Source organism: Pezoporus occidentalis, unplaced genomic scaffold (assembly GCF_034315485.1).
Source record: "Pezoporus occidentalis ecotype Australia unplaced genomic scaffold, CSIRO_AGI_Poc_V1 ctg83, whole genome shotgun sequence".
NCBI classification, from domain to species: domain Eukaryota; kingdom Metazoa; phylum Chordata; class Aves; order Psittaciformes; family Psittacidae; genus Pezoporus; species Pezoporus occidentalis.
Window position 1 is genome coordinate 2,955,108 of NW_026916192.1, and position 16,176 is coordinate 2,971,283.

General features: G+C 44.3%; 1 protein-coding gene across 2 annotated transcripts; it reads right to left on the reverse strand.

Moving 5' to 3' along the window:
* Positions 1-233: 233 nt before the first annotated feature.
* On the reverse strand, positions 234-15,539 carry NPEPL1 (aminopeptidase like 1). 2 transcript variants are annotated; one of them, XM_062604152.1, is made up of 12 exons: positions 15,295-15,538; positions 14,114-14,299; positions 12,787-12,957; positions 10,074-10,163; positions 9,299-9,380; positions 8,969-9,111; positions 8,335-8,412; positions 4,952-5,052; positions 4,206-4,329; positions 2,925-3,101; positions 1,303-1,413; positions 234-481 (listed from the first exon to the last, which is right to left on the reverse strand). In XM_062604152.1, exons 1-12 carry the CDS (start codon positions 15,442-15,444, stop codon positions 323-325), a joined length of 1,572 nt encoding a protein of 523 aa, XP_062460136.1. In that variant the 5' UTR covers positions 15,445-15,538; the 3' UTR covers positions 234-322. The 2 variants fall into 2 exon arrangements, with proteins under 2 accessions (XP_062460136.1, XP_062460137.1); XM_062604153.1 differs by lacking the exons at positions 4,206-4,329; positions 4,952-5,052 and having other exon boundaries at positions 15,295-15,539.
* Positions 15,540-16,176: the final 637 nt, after the last annotated feature.

Consider the following 16,176-nt stretch of genomic DNA (forward strand, 5'->3'; position numbering starts at 1 on the left):
CTTCAGACTAGCGAGAGCTTCTCATGCATTAATGCACTTAGTTAGGTTTTGTGAGGAGCTCAGAGGAGAACGTATCCTTTTCCTGATACAGTTAGTTGAGAATGGACTCTGCGCCACTGATACTGTTCAGCAACTGTGTGCACCAATAATTTAAAAAACCACAAGTAATCAGGCTGTTTTTATCAGAAACAAGTAATAAATCTTACAATAGTAAAAAAAAAAAGACATGGCAATTTCTGATGTGTGACATTTTCATTGCTTGAGAATGAATCAGTGCAAAGTGAGGCAACCCACGCACCCCGTCACTTAGGGCTGCGGCGCATTAAACCAGGCGCCGCCGTTTGGAATCCCTCTCCATATCTTCAGTGTGAGATTCTCCATTGCACCCAAGAGGGGACACCATGTTAAGCAAAGGGTCTTCAGATGCCCCTCCAAACAGGGACAGCAATAAAGCCACGCCATAGCCAGTAGCTCGTTCACCCTAGGAATAAAAAATAAACCCAAACAATTCACACTTCAGATTGTAGAATCTGAACCTATTTTTAGTTTACCTCGCGCTCAACAAGAGCAGTGATGGTGCAGGGCCACAGACAGTACTCAGGGTCCCTGGCAGGCTTGCTCAGATTCTGCTTCTGCATCCTTACTGCTACTGGAGTCTGTCCCGTTCAGATTCAATCAGCATCTTGGTTGACTCACGTGAGAACAGAGCTCCCACTGACTCAAGGGCCGATTTATGCTAGCACTGCTCAGGGCTGGGAATGCTCCCTCCAGCAGAAGCATGGATTTGCAGTACGAGCTAAGTAAGTCTGTTTTTAAAAAAGGGGGAGGGGGGAGTAAATTGGTTGGCTTTTAGGAAAAAAGAATATACACAAGTTCCATCAAAGGGAGGAGGGGAAATCCCCAGGAGGAAACAAATGTTTTCTCTGCTGCAGGTCAGCAGGCAGGATGATCAACTCTGGTCAATCATCTTAACAAAACAATGTGGGTGTAAATGGAAGGCTAGGATTATTGCCACAGGCAGAAAGCAGGCATGCTGTTGAAGTTTACAATGATAACGATGTTGCTGATCAAAGCGACCATTAGAATACTTTAAAATCAAAATGAAAAATAGGAACAGATCAAGGAACCAAAACAAAGAAATTCCCAATCCAGATGAAAGGTCAACGCTTTTCAAAAGAACTCTTCACCCAATTCTCTTTGAATTTGATGGCACAGAATTCAGAGCATCAGCAGGCCTATGCAGTTTCCTTTACCAAGTTTGCCTGCTCAGGAAAGGACCAGAAGTCACAGGAACATACTCACTGCATGAACAGGGGCAGCAATGTCTATATGGACCCAGACTCCAGGCCAGTCAAAGCCAATGTGAGAAGCAATGAAGAGCCCAGCACAGGAGCTTGGAGTATTGTCTCGGTCCTGCAGAAATAATAAGAATATGGTTGGTCTTGCAAGAAAAGGAAATGTCAAGGTCTTTTATTCTTGCCTATTCCATCTTATAGAAAAGACAGTTGTGCAGATCTAGTTCAAACCTTAATGAACGACCCTAAAACACAGTCTTGCAAACCAACTACGATGTACATCATTAGACTTAATCCCTGGTACCAGCCTGGCCCTGTTCAGTAATAGTTATTTTGTAAAGCTCCTTTCTGCAGTGTTTTCGAAACTTAACTCACAAACGCAGCAAAAGCAGCTGCAGCAATCCCCAAGGCCCCTGTCCTCAATTTCCTGGTTTCTGCATTCCCAGGTACAGCCCCTGCTGGTTATACATGATCTGAGGAATACCAGTCTTCACTTCTTAAACCATCTCCATTCAGGAATTTAGCATTCATAGAATCACAGAATAGTTAGCGTTGGAAAGGACCATAAGATCATCCATTTCCAACCCCCCTGCCATGGGCAGGGACACCTCACACTAAACCATGTCACCCAAGGCTTCATCCAACCTGGTCTTGACCACTGCCAGGGATGGAGCATTCACAACCTCCCTGGGCAACCCATTCCAGTGCCTCACCACCCTTACAGTAAAGAATTTCCTCCTTATATCCAATCTAAACTTCCCCTGTTTCAGTTTTAATCCATTACCCCTTGTCCTGTCACTATAGTCCCTAATGAAGTCCCTCCCCAGCATCCCTATAGGCCCCCTTCAGATACTGGAAGGCTGCTATGAGGTCTCCACGCAGCCTTCTCTTCTCCAGGCTGAACAGCCCCAACTTCCTCAGCCTGTCTCCATACAGGAGGTGCTCCAGCCCCTGATCATCCTCGTGGCCTCCTCTGGACTTGTTCCAACAGTTCCATGTCCTTTCTATGTTGAGGACACCAGAACTGCACACAATACTCCAGGTGAGGTCTCACAAGAGCAGAGTAATGGGGCAGGATCACCTCCTTTGACCTGCTGGTCACGCTCCTTTTGATGCAGCCCAGGATACGGTTGGCTTTCTGGGCTGCAAGCACACACTGCTGGCTCATGTTCATTTTCTCATTGACCAACACCCCCAAGTCCTTCTCCTTGGGCTGCTCTGAATCTCTTCTCTGCCCAACCTGTAGCTGTGCCTGGGATTGCTCCGACCCAGGTGTAGGACCTTGCACTTGGCATGGTTAAACTTCATGAGGTTGGCATTAGCCCAACTCACAAGCATGTCGAGGTCCCTCTGGATGGCATTAAATTCATCTTAGGGCCATGCTTGAACGCAAGCAGCCTGAAGATTAAGCAAGCCACCCTGTTTAAAATTGACACTAAGTTATCAGTGTAGTAACATACAGCCTGCAAAATCCCCAGGTAAAAGACCCTGAAGACCTGATTACATGGCTCATTTCTGTGAATACATTCCACATGAAAAGCTTTCAGCCAGTTACCGACAGGTCAGCACATTATCTAGAAACACACATTTTTATGTAACAAATGAAATTTAAAAGAAAACAAATCTTACTGCCACAGAGTTTTTCATATCAGCTACAGCAGAGGTAAATTCACTGAAGTGGAGCTCAGGGCAATACACAAGAGGATGGACCAAGTCCCCACAGTTCCTGCCAGCTTTAACGCAAGCTTTCTCCCACTCTTCATTATTGGTAAGGACAGCAGCATGATACTTTCCTGTAGCAATTCCCTAGTGAAATAAGAAAATAATCAGGAAGGATTCACCTTAACTGTGCTGGGTACAATGACTCTGTACTGCTCCCTCTCAGCACTAACAGCTGCTTTCCATTTAACAAAACCACCAAGAAAAAAAGTCTCAAAACTATTCCACAAGAAGTTAACATTACAAATGTGGACAAAGACATTGCAGCTACTCTGACTCTTTTAACATCTCTGTAAATCCATTCTGCAGGGAAACAGTCTGCATTTGTCTGGCCTATTCAAACCACTGCTCCACAAAAACGTTTCTTTACAGTTACTGAGCAAGCAAACTCTTATCACTTTACAGAGGATACCCCAGCAATGTGTGTCAATCACACAGACAGTTTGAATTTAACATCCTCACTCCTTGGAAAAATTGCTTCCTTCCAAATATACAAAACACAGAAGCCACCATCACACCACTGTTCCAGCAGGATAATGATGAGAGATTTTCAAAGGACTGATATTTACACCAATGAAGGCAACATCCATGCTTCTAAAATTTGCCACCATTTCTCCTCCTGATATGAAGATCAATTTATTTTCTAGAAAATTAAGCTACAAGAATCACTGCTCATCAACACAACCGATAAAACAGGAATAGATTTTAAACAACAACAGCATTAATTTTGCACACTTGCATCATTCTGTGTATGACTTACAACATAAGCCATTTTATGGACAAGAAAATTCCTGACGACTATCATCAAATCAGTTCTGCTGATTATAAAGCTACTGACTTGCAAACATTGAGTACTGGATAGCTTACATCAGCTGCCAGTGTCATCAGGAAAATACAACTTTGAGTATGCAAAAGCAAAAAAAAACTGCATAAAGAACAAAAAACCTCCTGCTTGAGTAATGCAGCTATGAACGTCACACACTCATGGCCTATGTCACGTGCACAGAGGATTAGTTTTCTAGGGTTGCTACTGGCAACTTTCTCTTGCACAAGTTTAGGAACCCACCATCAAGCACAACAGTTCACAACATCTACTTTCCCCCAGAGACTAGCAGGATAGAGCCAAAGCAGCGTATAACGTACAGACAGCAGAAGGATGCACCCTGTCTGTTAGCAGTTCTGTATCAGTACCTGAGCTCCAGTAAGAGTGGCCATATCAAGAATGATATCAGCTCCAAGATCTTTGCATGCGTAAGCCACTCCATCAGCCAGTATCAGTCTACCTTCTGCATCAGTGTTATTGATTTCCACAGTTCTAGGAAGAAGAGAGGACATTTAATACAACAGTGCTTCAGGCTGGAAGTTAACTCATCTGTCTGGACTAGAATACTGGATGAAAAAGCAGACTCAAACTTAATGTGCTTTCCTATTTGGCTCCGCAATTCTGGATGGCTCCTTATTCCCCAGCTGCAAGCATCCAGACAGAGCACACATGGAAAATGGTTTTAATAGCACTGTCCTCATGGTTGGGTCTTATTTGTTAGGCCTGTATAATGCCTACCATGTTAAGCTGGGATTTTATGAATTATTGCCATACAAAGACGTATCATACTCTGCTTAAAACAAGAAGAGAGACAGTGGCAGTCTGCCTCTGTGACCATATAGAATACAGATGGGGACAGAGAAAACACCTAAACCTGAGTGCTTTAAGAAAACTTCAGCTCATAATACGTGTTTTGATGTGTATTTACATACCCAACAGAAAATTCTAAGCACACTTGCATTAACTCCCTACTATGGCTGTCTGAAATACTATTATCACTATTCAGGGAAGCAGATGAGGGACAGGCTCACGATCTGCATGGCACTCACACTAACAGAACCAAAGCTGGCATTTCCTCTCAATGTTTCTGTGGAAAGGGTAGATATAATCTTACTTTCCAGAGTAAAGAACATGAATGTCATCAGGTCTTGTTGCACGTGGTCCAACTGCATTCTCAGCCAAACAAAAAACAGCATGAAGATTGTCTTTAAAACCCTGTAACAATCATAGGAAAGAAAGAGCTTTTGATTCACATCAAGTTAATTTATTTGGACAGAAATCAATGAGGGATCATGACTTCTTGACAGCAATGCCACTAATTACATGTGTTATTGGGAAATCTATGAGGAACATCTTGTATCTTGAAGCTGAGGCCATGAGCTACAGAAAGAAAGCAAGGAGGTAACATCTAATACTGGTTTTAGAGTTCGCGCTGAAGAGTGAATAAATGCCTATATGCATGTGACAGACAAATGGGGCAGTGACCTAGAAAAGCGCTTGTCAAGCAGTGATAAGTACAACCTTCTCTCAGTGGCAAGGTATCCAAATTAAAACATCTTTTATATGAAATGTGCAGGTGCAACTGGAGGGAGCTGTTTAGTTAAACCGGATTCCCTGGGAAGAGCGTGTTCAGCTCTTTACAGCCAGCTCCAGTAAGATCTTCCGCTGAGCTCACCAGGAAACTGCCAAGCTCACCAAAACCAAACCCCAAATCACTGAAGTAACAGTACCCCTGGTGTGAAAACCAACAGAATGCATCTCCAGTGATGCAATGCTTCAATCACCCGATTTTAACACAGCTCTAGCACTGACTCACAACAGAGATCACAAACAACACATCCGCACTGTGCAACTCCAACTTTCACAGCCACAAAGGAAAGATCCAGCAACGGATGCCTTTAATGTGACAATTAAAAGGCTTGTGGGAGGACATTACACAGCCAGTGAGGATGCTTGGGATTAATTTCCAAACCCTGATTTTTCCATTGTTTTTATCTAGTCTCCAATAACAACAAAGATACACCTGGGGCCACTTGAGAAACTGAGCTCCTTGCCATAATTTCTGCCATGCTGGGGAAGAGCCTACAGCAATAGTGGAAACTTATGGAAACAATAAATGCTAATATGCAGCCATTTGTGTACAGTATACTTTCCCTAAAAAAAAAATAAATAAAAAAAATCAACCCCAGGTGAACAGATTCCATCTGTGAGAATTTTCCTGGAAAGTTATTTTGATTGTGGCAATCCTGGTGTGTGGTAGAAACAACATATCCCAGTGGATCTCCCACCTGCACACAGTTCACTGCCCTTCCGCATCCATCCTGCACCACAGGTCAGATACATGCTACCAGATCTATCCTTTCTCTTTCCATGTAAAGCCTGGCTAAAACTGGGATACTTAGCCTGAAAACCATCAAATTCCTGGGGAAACCAGGGTCAGTTTTACTGTTAATCTCTTGATAGAAGTCCATAGCTGAAGAAATATGGACTTGCTGAATCAGCGCATGTTGTGAAGTCTAAAGGGTAAATGCATCAATCAAAACCTTTCAAAGTAACAGGCAGCTCCTAGAAGCCAGTGGGCAAACAGCACTGTTGATGAGATAACCTTCCATCTATGACCTTTTGCTTTTCCAAAACAGCCTGTGCAGCAAAAACCTTACTCTACTCACAATCTCTTACTGGACCCCACCAAGTTTTCCTCCTCCAAGTAGGAGACGTGGTTAATCTACTATTAAAAAAAATGAAAACCTGCTTCCAGTACGAGCTGCCTTGTCCTGAATCCCTTCTGTCCGTAGCTTTTCAAAGCAGGATTCACTGTCTTAACATGAGGCTCAACAAGGATTTTGCAAACTCTAAGTGAATGTTTTTCTCTCCTCCCTTGTGTTGGAAAGTTCACAATGGATAAAATGCATCTTTCTAGGAAAAAAATCACTTGCTTCATTTTGCCGTCCAAAGCCTTTTTAAATCACGCCGTAAAACTGTTGAACAGCATTTAGGCAGATACTTTCTGAAGTTGGTTAACAACCTCAGCCCCTCTTCCCACTCAGCTTTCTATCCCACACCTTTCCAGCTCCAGTCTCTGTAACAAAGCATAGCTAATGTAAAACTCTTCTAGATTCATACTATTAAGAGCATTAAAAGAAAAAGTCTTGAACCAGCAACATTGACAAATTCTTGCCACTGCTTATCTGAATACATTTTCTGTCTGGATTTCATTAACAGGCCTTCTTACCCAAGGTTGTAAAATTAAGCAGTGATAGCATTCTCTTCTTTTTACATATAAAGGCACAGATTTCCTGTGAGGTCTGACAGACTGTCATACTCAGGCTCAATTTGTCCAAACATATCACTGCCAGTTTGTTCATTGTCCCAGTAATTGCATGTGAAATGATAGATCACTTACTTTCTCACCTACTGATTGTGAATGCAACTTCTCTCAGTGCAGACAACTGCACACAAAACTACTCTGGAAACAGGAACTGAATCACTGAAAGAACGTACCACATCCATGGCTTTCCCAGACCCTCCCAAAGCACTGCCCAAGTTCTAGCTCCTGTCCCTTGCAAACACACGACCTAACTTTCTGAAGGACGTGGTTATGGAAAACAGTTTTGCCTAAGATGCAGCTCACAAATCTGTTTTCCATTTGAAGTCTCTGCAGATAACTGTGAAGTTTACAACCTTTCCACATCAAACATGCTGCTAGGGCCAAGGCACAGAGCTAAACTGTTGAGAAACGGGAATTTGGCACTGACCATCCCCTGGACAAAGCTTCCATCAGATCTATGCATTAATCTGCAGCAGTCAACGTTCTTTGAACTTTGGATACTCCTTGGAGGCAACAGCTGCTCTGTCAGCAGGATTCAGTCACCAGATTTGTGGAGAGGGCAGAGTTTTATTGGCAGCAGCCACTTCTCTTCCCCAGCTCCTATTGTTAAAGCACAACATGCTGTTTTTTAATTCTTCGTATTTCAATACCTGGCCTCTTCTCAGCTCCCATACTATTTTCTGACCACAGGAGCAAACCAACAAGCAGCTCCCCAAGAGCTGCCACTTCCCCAGCAGGTTAATATTAGAACTGGCACAGGATTTGGAATATGGACAGACTTTATATCCCAGAGTCACTCATCCATTTCTTTGCGAAGGTGATGACAGCTGCCCCAAATCCCACAGTTTAAACAAAATCAGCACTGGATAACTCAAGTATAAATCTGACTCAAGGAACTAGAAACCACTGAGGCTGCAGAACAAACCCTGACATTTAAGAAAGATTCCTAAAAAAAAATAAATTGCACTCAAGGAATTTCTCACAATTCTCAAGATCCCAGTAAAGATCTAAAGTATCTTCCTGAAAGAGGGGCTCAAGATCACTAATAGCAGTGGCAGGTCAGAATTCCAGGATTAGACTGGCCTCCATATCCAGGAATACATCCAAAAGCCAGACTGCTCCCTGGCAATGCTGGGATAACATGATATCAATTAACACATTTTACTTACTTGCTTTACAGTGGCTTTGAAGGCACCCAAAATAGCAGCTGCTCCACCACAGTCTCGTTTCATTCCAGGCATCGTAGTCTGTTTAAAGACAACCAGAGGTTTGTATTTCGTTTATTCTTTAAAAGAGAATTTCACAGCAATACCTGCTAAAAACTATCACATTTCTGATGCTTCTGTACCTCTGGTTTTGACAGTGCTCAGCTGTAGCAGCAACACAGAACATGTGCATCTGCTTATTGTTGGCTTTTGCCTTAGAACTGGAAAATACTAAACCTCTGCTGCTAATTTGTTAGAAAAGAAAAAGGTTTTTTACAACATTTACACTGAGGCCAACTCAAATGGGTTCTGGATCCATGTCTAAAATCAGGAATTAAAAAATCTTTGTTTCTAGTTTTCTCCTAGCAGTGGGCAATACTTACAAGAGCAAAATACAGGTAATTATTTAACTGCTCTGCAAGTGTTCCTTGAATCCTATTTGGTCTTCTCCCCAGTAGTTTGTGTCCATACGGATGAAAGTAGGTCAAGTTTTTACCCAAATAAACATGCTTTGGTTTCCTACAGACATCAACTGAATCATTTCCATCAGAAAACAACACCATAAGCAAAGACAGCAGAAGAACAAGTGCTTATGTACCTTTCCCTTAATGCTGAGTCCTCCAGTGTCATACACAATACCTTTGCCCACCCATGCAATGGTCTGCGTAGCACCATCTGGAGTGTGACTGAGAACTGCCAGGGCTGGAGGATGCAGAGCTGCCTTGCCTACTCCGTAGATACCTGGAAAACATGGAATTAAACCACTTGTGAGGAAGAAAAACTGCAGGGAGCAATCTGTGCCTATTTTCTTGGAATGCTATGGCCAATAAAACTGTTTCAGAAATGTACAAATAAAACATTACAATGGAGAAGGCAAAACATTGCAATTAACTGCTAGGAAACAAGCTGAATTTTCAACAAGATATACCTCCAAAGCCTCTTTCTTTCAGCTCCTCATCTCGAATAATGGTAGGAGTAATCCCAAGATCCTTGCCAACTTTTCTGATTTCCTTAATCAACAAAAGAAAAAGGATACTGTCAGTCAGTTATCAGAAGGACATATTTGTGTCTTTCCATACATATAGGTACCCCCTTAAGGGTTTTGTGTGATTTTTGCATGCATACGCATCCAAACACTCACAATTCTGGGAGCGGTGCTGGTTTTCCAGCCTAATTCCTAATGGCCTAATTCCACTAAGACATCCTTCATTTACTATGGCATGAAACAGAAATTTGACCTTTAAGCTCCGCCAATGAAACAAATCTTTAGAGGTAAAGGCCAGCTGTTCATTCTGCTGGATCATGATGCCATAGGACAGGAATATTTTCCAGATCTTCATGATAAAACTCATTTGGAAACATGTCAACTTTTGTCCTGTAACTTCAGAAACATTAATCGCCACCAGGCTTAAGACAACACTAGCATTGGCAAAGAAGCCAGTGTCATGACCGAATCAAAAAACTCATGTCTTCTGACTCCTAGTGCCTTAACCCAAGTGTACACTCAGCCTCCTTCCAACTTAGCAAAGTTCTAGGAAATATTAAAGGCCAAAGAAATAGCCTCTGCATCCTTGGATAGGTTCTTTGATGTGCTTCCCACTGCTGACATACAGGTTTTGTTAAGAGATAACAACCATAGTTCCTGATTACTGCAGTCTAGACTTACAATTAGTAACTCTTACTCATCAGGTGTTATTACGTACCTCCAGAAAGTTATCTGTGTTCATCTCATTGCATGGGGTGTCCACAATTCGAGCAGCCAGCCTGACTCCTTCTGTAGCACTTGCCAGACACTATGAAAATAAGTGAGGACACGTGAGAACTAGCCTTGGTTTGGCTGGTTTTCTACATAGCTTTGCATGTAGTCCTATGCAGTGTACACCAGATGTGTGGCTCCTCTGGATCATATTAATGCTTAACTGCAACCAATCATAGGCAGCTGTATGGTATTAAATAATGTCAACCGTGCTAAACATTATTTTTTGTATTTGTTAAAATTAAGCTATATTTTCCTGTGCTGTAATTTCTAAGCAACTGTATTCTTTCCCGCAGCGAAATGATACTGCAAAATTAGCAGCACTCTCCACTATCAACAGGAGATCAAGAAGGCAACGTGAGGTGGAGAAAAGAAAGATAAGAGGAAGACAATTCAGGAAGTCACAATGATCTTGTAGGCTGCTAGGACTGGAAGCCTGCAGAGATTATGTAATCTACGACATTCGAAACAGCAGTTTACTCATAGCAGGCAGAGTGGCTGAGCGCAATAAAGATTACTGCCGTAAGACACTGTACATGGCAGACCCTTGGGGAATGTGGAATAGTTCATATTTGTGTAAAACATGCATGCATCTCACCTGTTTCCTCATTCCTGTGGCAAAATGAACTGACCCCAACCTGGACGGAGTAAAAACCTATCTAGGCAAGAGTGGACAGAACTGTAACAGTTGACAGCAGGAAGAGGCCATGTCCTTAAAGAAGGAGCCTCCTGGCAAAAAGGCCAATGAGGGCAGCAGACACTAAGCTTCAACTTTTAATCCTGTGAATCAATCACTTGAAGCAAGACTAGGTGGTAGGAAACATTGTTCAAGCTTTCCAGTAGCCACACTATACTGAAGACCACACACAGCTCATGGGAGAGTCAAGACAGCTTTTGAAGGAATCTCATATGTTGGGTATTCATTTTTGCTGAGGTATTTGAAGTTTGGCTTGGCCAGACTGGTCTAAGAACTGTATACACTGTCTCCCAGCAGACTCAAACACTGGATTGCTTTGGTATGGTGCCCGACTGCCTACAATTACTTTTGATTGCTTTACTTCCCCTAAAGGCATAAGGGCCTCCTTGAGAGGCAAGTCAGCTTTGGGGAAGAGTGATTCACCATTAGGGCCATGCAGGCAAATGGAGGTTACCTATATGCTTACCCAAAAGCCAAGTCTGAGGGAAACAATATGACTTACAGAAATAAGCTGTGCCTGGGTTTGGCTTCCAGGGTACTCAAGAGAACATGGATAATGACAGCCTTTATAAGTGCCTTATAAAACTATGATAATCCCGCTAGTCCTCATCATAAAATATCCTGGACAATGCAGTAGGTGCAAAATACAACAACATGCTGAGGGAGAGGTTTTTTAGCAAAAAAAAAAAAATCCTACTACATGCTTCTTCATCCATGCTGTACATTAGCTGTCTGGTGCTGGTTGAATTTAAAGGGTGGACACTTAGCTTGGAGGAAGCCAGTAATAGTTTTGGCATTGACATCAAGGGCAAGAACAGGAGGTAGAAATAATTTCAGCTTTGTTTTTTAAGTTATAAATAACCCAAATGGTTTGGAATCTACCTATCCAAAGGAACTGGTTTTGACACCAGCTATGGTTTTCCTGATTTGAGGCATGGAAAAATTGAGTGACCAACAGTTGTATTCATAGCACCTCTGTCACCTTCCTTAAAACTATCTGGCATCATTTGCTGTAGCCAAATCAGTTCATAGAGTAAGGACAAAGTATGGAGGAAAAGATACTGAAAGAAAAAAAAAAATACCCTAAAGCTGCAATTCTGTGAATTTCAGATGCAGCAAAATCCATTGCCAGAATTTGTAGGGAATTTGTATAACCTCACTGACTGATCAGCTAAGTGAATGTCCATCTTTACTGAAACACAGAACCTGGAGCAGTGAGCAGGAGGTTGCCCAACAGCTTATGTGCAAACCTTGGAATAGCTTTTAAGTCAGGATCTTGGAGAAGAAGGACTTAGCGTACTAGAAGTTATCCGATGTGGAGTTTCCTCTTTGTAATAGGTACAAGGGAAACAGTCTTTGATTATCTGCTACTGAAAGGTGACTTAAATTATTCAACTGTTATGTATAGCTCATCTGTGAGCTATACAATTTCCTAGGGTCTAGTTTTTTTGCTACAGCTCTGCTAGAAAAACTCAGCCAGCGTTATATCAGATAGAAATAGCAGAGGCCATATGTGCTTCCATAATAAGCAAGTTTTAGTGACTTCACTGTGATATTCACCTTTACAGCTACAAACAAATTTTGCCTGGGTAAAAGAAAGTGAGAAGCCCACACACCAAAAGCAATGTAACATTAAAAGTTAAAAATACACTATCTGCATCTACGATAAACATGACAAGGGAGACATTGTCTTTGTGCTATTTGTTTGGTGTTTTCCATCCCTGAAATCTAAATTTTGAGTAACATCCTCAGCCTTTTCTGCACTAACATGTTCAATCAGCTGTGATCTGATCAATTTCGAGGAACTTTGATCTAGGACAGTTTATTACTTTAGATACAACACCTATTTGTATGCAGCCTGAGACCTGTATTTGTGCATGCAACAAACTGAAAAAAAAACCAAATAAAAGATATTTCAAGGAATAATGGAAAAAAATATTATGGAAAAGACCCAAACTCTTACTTTAAGTGTTGCCACTTCTATTGGTCCATTGTTTTGTCCAACCAGGAAAAACTCTACTGTTACAGTTTTCTTCTCTGTGCGTCTTGATGCACTGGACCGATGAGTGAACAATGGGAACGCCCTGGCCAACGCACAAGCAGAAGCAAAGACTTCAGACCGTTCACAGACCATCTGAAACACAAGCCAGAATACAAACAAGTCAGACACCATCAGGGATGTGGAAGACTCCATTTAAAAGGACCTGTGATATTACTGGTAAGAGGGTGAATAAAAAATTGAGGTGGGTGGGAAATACTGATATCTGAATCAAGACATGTGTTATGTTTTGCATGGATGGAGGGGCAGTACAACCAGTACCACATCAAACTGATTCTGCTCACTTCCTGTATGGAATTACACTGGATTTGGCTGTGCAGGAATTAGTATATCCTCGTAAGAGAGCTGGACTGCTTTAATTACACTAGTGCAATTAACACAAGTTAGCCTACAGATCAAGACAACAAAAACCAGCCTGGGAACCATCAATATGTGTTCATAAAACAAATGAAACAGAGGGAAATTATATGTGAATGTGGCTAAGATTAATCTAAAAGCTTTTAACCATGTAGAACATTTTCCTGAAGTTCATTATAGAAATTACCAATGGAAAGCAGTTATAGCTAAATATTTTCAAAGTTAACTATAGGGGAAAAAATTACTAAGTAGAGTTATTACTCTTGCAAATAAGTTTTCAAACTGAAAGGTATAATTAGATTTTGTTACTGACTGTAAGAGTCTTCTCTAACAACCTCAGAATCTGAATTAATCTGGAGAAGCCACAGAAAAAAATAACGAACTCATCAGGCTCACAGAGAAGATGACCAAAGCAGTCCAAGAGCTTGTCCTGCAAACGACTCACACTGGAGCACTGGCTTGCACTAAGACTTTTAAAACTCACCGAATAACACAAAAAGGCACCATAAATGGGTTGCACAGTATGGACACAGCACCCTACATGCAGGCTATACCAACCTTCTAAACCACGTGTTAACATCGTACATCCTAGTTTGAGAAAAGCCACTACTGGTTTCCTTTGCATGGCCACTTCTAATTGAAAACATTCCATACACATCCAGCCTTAATTCCCTCCAACTGCTTGAGCATGCATAAGCTGTTATAGTTAGCTCTTGTTTACGTGTCAGTGCAAAACCACTTATAAATGTCAGTATAATTATATCTGTAAAACTTGCCCACCTCCAGTCTCCTTGGAGACAGCTTAAAATCACGAGAAGTTGAGAAAACACTTGACTAGACATTGCACCAGAAGCATTTTCAAATGGCCACTTACAACAATACATCTGTTGACACCTCCTGGAAGGCAATTTCTAACCAGGCGGGTGATGAACTGAGCCGCAGATGGACTGTTGTGCCGGCTGACCCTGGAAGGCAGAGCAGCCACAGTGGCATAATTCAGGTAGAGAGGACAGCTGTCGGTGGGGTTTGGATTCAGAGTGCTTAAAGCAGATTGCCATATCTGAGGAGATAAAAAAGGAGTTTGAAGACAAAGAATTGCATCAGACTTTTCTTCCCATCTCATTCCCACTGTATTCTGGAACTCTACAGGATTTTAAGTGCTGGAACAAAGAAATTGTGCGCAAGCTTCTAAATGCAATAACCTCTTGAGTAAAATGAAACAGGAAATACGACAAACCTGTTTATTAACCAAAAAACACAAATGTGCTTTCCATTGCAGGCATCTCTTACAAGCCACAGGAACTAAAACGTAAAACCACACCATTTAATGCAAAGGCTGGTTCAGAGTTTCAAGTTGAGGCAGTTTCATTAGTGATAAATAGATGATTGATTTCCTAGTCCTCAGTTACTGCTTCACGTAGTAATTTAATTAAAAACAAATACATAACAAGCTAAACACTGCTGTGAGAGACCAGGGAGCGCAGAACCACCTGACACACACAGCGGCCCAGAAGCCGCGATGTAGCGCGGTTGTGCTGCCACCAGCCAGCACCGCCACCCCGCAGAGCTGGCTCGGCCTCCCGCCCCCGGAGAACCGCAACCGGCAACGCCGCCAACCGGGGGGGAACGGAGCCGCGGTGCCTCACCCGCGGCTGGGGAACGGCTGCGCGGGTCCCGCAGCAACAACAGGCTCCGGCCGCTGCCCGCCGCCGCTCCCAAGCCCGGCCCGCTGAGCGAGGACCGGCTCATGCCGCTTTATTTTCCCGTTACGGGCCGCTCCGAGGGGCTTTCACAGGGCGAACCCTCGGTCTCTGCGGGTCAGAGCTGGCCCCTCGCCGCGGCAGGCCCGGCGCCGCGCACGCACCCGCAGGCCGGGAGAGCCCCCGCCTGCCCCGCACCACGCGGCCGCTCCGGGCCGAGGCGGGAGGGCGCGGCCTCGAGGGACCCTGGGGGCAGTGCCCAGCGGGGGCCGCGCTCCCTCCGCGTTGGGGCCGCCGCATCGAGGGGGTGAAGGCGGGGACGGGGCCACCGCGCTCCCGCCGGGCCTGGCCTCACCTCCTCGGTGACCCGCGGCTGCAGCTTGCCCCGCAGCTGGGCCCAGGGCAGGCGGTGCAGGTTGTGGAGCTGGCCCAGGACGAGCAGCGGGCGGCTCTGCGGGTCCGCCTCGCCCGCACTGGCCTGGAACTCCAGCTGCACGTTCGCCATCTTCCTGCCCCCGGCCCGACCCGGCTCGGCTCGGCCTGGCCCGGCCGCGCGGCTCCGCCCCAGCGCCCGGCGCCGGCTCCGCGGGGCGGGCACCACAGCGGCGAGGGCGGCCCCCGGCGGCAGCGTCGGGCACCGCAGGAGAGCAGCGCGCCGGGACGGGCGGGGAGCGGGACCCGGATGAGGCGGAGGAAGCGGGCGCGGCACCGGGGAGGCGGGGAGTACCCGGTCCCCTGCGGGCCTGGCCCCTCGCAGCGGGGCTCCCCAGCACTGTGCTGGGAGCTCTGCTCCGGGGAAAGGTTTCGTGCCAGGCCTTCGTGTTTGAGCCGGGTTTCGGAGAACGCACGGGTAGATCAGGGGTTATAGAGGAAAAGGGTGATAACGCCCGGTCATGCTCCTGAGCAAGGCGCTCATCCTACTGCAGGCATCAAACCGTACGGAGAGGGAAAGGTCCGAGTACTATCCCAGCTATCTCAGGTTGGACAGCGCTTTGAGCAACCTGCGCTAGCCAGAGGTGTCCCTGCCCGTGGCAGGGGGTTGGAACTGGATGAGCTTTAAGGTCCTTTCCAACTCAAACCAGTTTATGAAAGTCTATACTTGTCCTTTGTAATACGATTTTGGAATGAAAAGTCTGCATCTTGGAAGTGTGAAGAAATTACAAAGAGATAACCATGGAAAAAGCTAAATTCCTCCCCCCCCCCCCCCCCCCCCCGAAGTTAAATGTCAGATGAAATG